General features: G+C 47.9%; 1 protein-coding gene across 1 annotated transcript; it reads left to right on the top strand.

Annotated features, from left to right (window-relative positions):
* Nucleotides 1–612: 612 nt before the first annotated feature.
* EMH_0014980 (Reverse transcriptase, related) lies at nt 613–1,341 on the top strand (the record flags this gene model as incomplete). Its single annotated transcript, XM_038022792.1, has 1 exon — nt 613–1,341. The coding sequence occupies one exon, from the start codon at nt 613–615 to the stop codon at nt 1,339–1,341; it is 729 nt and encodes a 242-aa protein (XP_037878646.1).
* Between the last annotated feature and the right edge of the window lie 1,864 nt (nt 1,342–3,205).

The following is a 3,205-nucleotide window of genomic DNA, read 5'->3' as shown; positions in this document are numbered from 1 at the left end:
AAACCCTAAACCCTAAACCCTAAACCCTAAACCCTAAAACCCTAAACCCTAAACCCTAAACCCTAAACCGCTAAACCCTAAACCCCTAAACCCTAAACCCTAAACCCTAAACCCTAAACAGACAATCCTGCATATTCTGGGCGGGCAATGTTTTTTCTTCTCATTGGAGCTCGAATGCAGTTTGGTCTGGATATCTTATGAAAATCGCTCGAAACATTCGTTCCTTTCGATCTTGGGACTGTTCAAATACAGGGTCCTTCCTTTTGGCTTAAAGGGTGCTTCCTCTACTTTCCGGGCGAATAACAACGCGTTTCTGCAGCCCTAGCTAGGGTATGGCGTAGTTGCTTGCCTGAACGACGTTTTGATCTACTAGCCGAATCTTCAACCTCATATGAAGCACCTCTGACAGGTTCTGGATGTGTTTCTGCGGAGCGAAGTGCACCCCAAGTTCCAGCGCCGCTTCGCCTAGCATTCACTTAGCTTGGTAATGCCGTAGAGACTGACGGAATCAAACTAGCCGCAGAGAAGCTCCAGTCAATCCGGGCATTGCCAGGAACTCTCGGCAATGTCACGCAGGTCTGTTAGTTCTTAGGCACTGACAACTGCTGCAGAATGTTAATGAGGACCAATTCTGCCATACTGGCGGAACCACTTGTATGGCCTACCCACCCCAACGTGCAGTCCGTCTGGCGACCTCAGCATAGACAGGTGGTCAAGGCACTGAAAAAGCGGCTTATCGACTTCACAACCCTTCAAGTCCTTGACCGCGTGAAGCCCTACCAGCTCTTGACCGAAGCTTTCGGTTATGCGATTGGCTCGAAAATGATGCAAACTCGTAGTTTTCCTTTGCTGAGCTTTGTCACCAGCTGGGATATGAACCATTCTAGCACATCGGGGGCGGGCAGGAATGAGCTGCGAGACGTGAAAAACGTCGTAGCACTAATAGGTAGGTATGTGGGGCCTACCAATCCGAGCGATTACCGTGAAATCTCCGTGGAACCACCGCTCGAATTTGAAAAAGGAGTTCTGCGGCTGAAGGTGCTGCTGAGCCACACTTTGCCCCCCACTTCGAAAACGAGATCCCGAGTCAGCGTAGGCCTTCTATGCCCTGATGCGTATTTTGTCCCCCGCTTCGAAAAGGAGATCCCGCCGGCGTACGCCAGCGTAGCATCCAGGGTGTGCTGTCCCACGTCTTGCATTGTTACAGAATCGTTGGCTCGCGCGAGTTTGGCTGCCTTAACACCAGGCCCCGCTGCCGGCATCGCCGGAACTACGGTGGAAACAGAACATCTTTGCAAAGCCATGCTTGAGCAGCACCAGGTAGTTCAGCGAGGAGCATAGCCATAAAAATGCTCCAAAGGGCTTGCGCTGGCCAGGTCAGTGCTTCTCCACTGTGATCCTCTAAGGAGCTCTGTTCTATAAACGGCTAAGGAAGGGACTGCATAGATTAAGCAAAGTTTTGGCTGCAGATCTGGCAGATAATATACGTAAATAGTGGAGTCCAAACATGCATGTCCAGCAGCAAACAACACGACAAATATGTGTCGCCATGGAAATACGGTAGCAGAAGCAGCCCTACCGTGCTGTTCTTACTTTCCGACCGGATAAACGCTAAAGCCTAAACCGCATACCGTAAGCCATACACCCTAACCCTAAACAGTAAACCGCTAACCCTAAGCCATGATCCTAAACCCTAGACCCTAAACCCTAAATCGCTAGGTCGTCTTCCCTAAACCCTAAATCGCTAAACCGTAAGCCCTAGACTCTGAACCCGTGAGCCTGAAACTATACTAAAGCCGAAGACCTACCTTAGAGTCCGCTAAAGCCTAACACTTAAGCTGTAGTTCTCCGACTGCAAAGTGTCAAGCATTTTCGTTGGGGGCTGTTTCCGGCAGAATTCCACTTTACTGCGCCGTTTCTGAGTACACGTCACATGCTAATCTCATCGGGATGGTGGATTGTTGATTCGATGCTATTAAGGGCAAACATTAGTCGCGTGTTTGGGTAGTTTGCACTGGAGTTTTGGAAGTATGCGCTCAGTTTCTCCAGAGCTTGGGTATCGAGTTGTTGACCGTGAGTTTGGTAGATCTAGCTAGTAACGGAGATATACCGCCCATGCCAGAAAAATGGAACAAACACCGGAGAAGGCTCACGCACTCACTGAATAATAAACCAACGAAGCGTCTGGCTGAAACGGTCGAATGCAACTGCCTTCACAGGCACTTTTTGGCATTTGACTACTACATTGTTTCCTTGACCTTCAATAGCTTGAAGCTACATCCCATTATGCTGAGGAATAGGATTAGTTGCCTCTGCGACTTGAAGACCGACAGTTGAGCAATCTTCCAGATACACTCAAAATGCGCCGCTGATGACATACAGCATAAAACTTAACTGCGAATGGAAACTGTCGCAGTGTTTTGCCTACTTCTATCTTAGGCCTATAAGGTAAAGTAAGCGCAGCTTGCCACGGTGGCCACGGTGCCAGGGACAGGCGATATGTTCGCATGTAAAAAAGATTATTCAGTAAGAAGTTATATTTTCCATCAAAATATTACGTTCAGCACCATCCAGACTATCGCTAGGCCATAGCTTCAACGAAAAATCATAAGGACATGGGTTTCAGAAATATCTTGACGGGGGAGTTATTCCTTGCCTTCCTGCAGAGCCCATCATATTTATGTGCTATGCACAATTACAGGCAGTCCATGCAATATACCTGGTTACGCATAGACTCCCTTGTGCAGCAGAACCGCATGAAACTGACACCTAGAACGATTTCATGGCATCAAATGTCAACATGCGGGCATGTAACAAACATCGCAAAGCATTTTCCCCAGCAAGAAAGCCATGCCTAAACTGTTCCCATGTAACTACAGTAATCACCGATACCACTCAATGCCAAGGCGCTGGTGATAACAGCAAAAAGCAGTCGAACTCAGTTTACAGTGAATACGATGTCCTCAGGAGTTTTATCCACGAGCTTCGTTGGAGGTGGTTTGTTTTACTGTCCTCCTGATGTAGCAAAACGTAATTGTTAGCACGTTTCCTCCCAGCCGATACCGCAGGGCCAAAAGTTGTAGCAAATTATTTAATTATTTATGCTATGGGTCTCCCAGGCAGTCACTCCTATCTAATTTACTGCGTCACCAAACATTCATGGCATAGAAACTCGAACGGCTTGGTCAAAAGTATAACGCAAGCA

This window comes from Eimeria mitis, genomic scaffold (assembly GCF_000499745.2).
Source record: "Eimeria mitis Houghton genomic scaffold, Emh_scaff522, whole genome shotgun sequence".
Taxonomy (NCBI): domain Eukaryota; phylum Apicomplexa; class Conoidasida; order Eucoccidiorida; family Eimeriidae; genus Eimeria; species Eimeria mitis.
The sequence above is the reverse complement of the archived record's forward strand: the minus strand, read 5'-3'. Positions and strand labels throughout refer to the sequence as shown.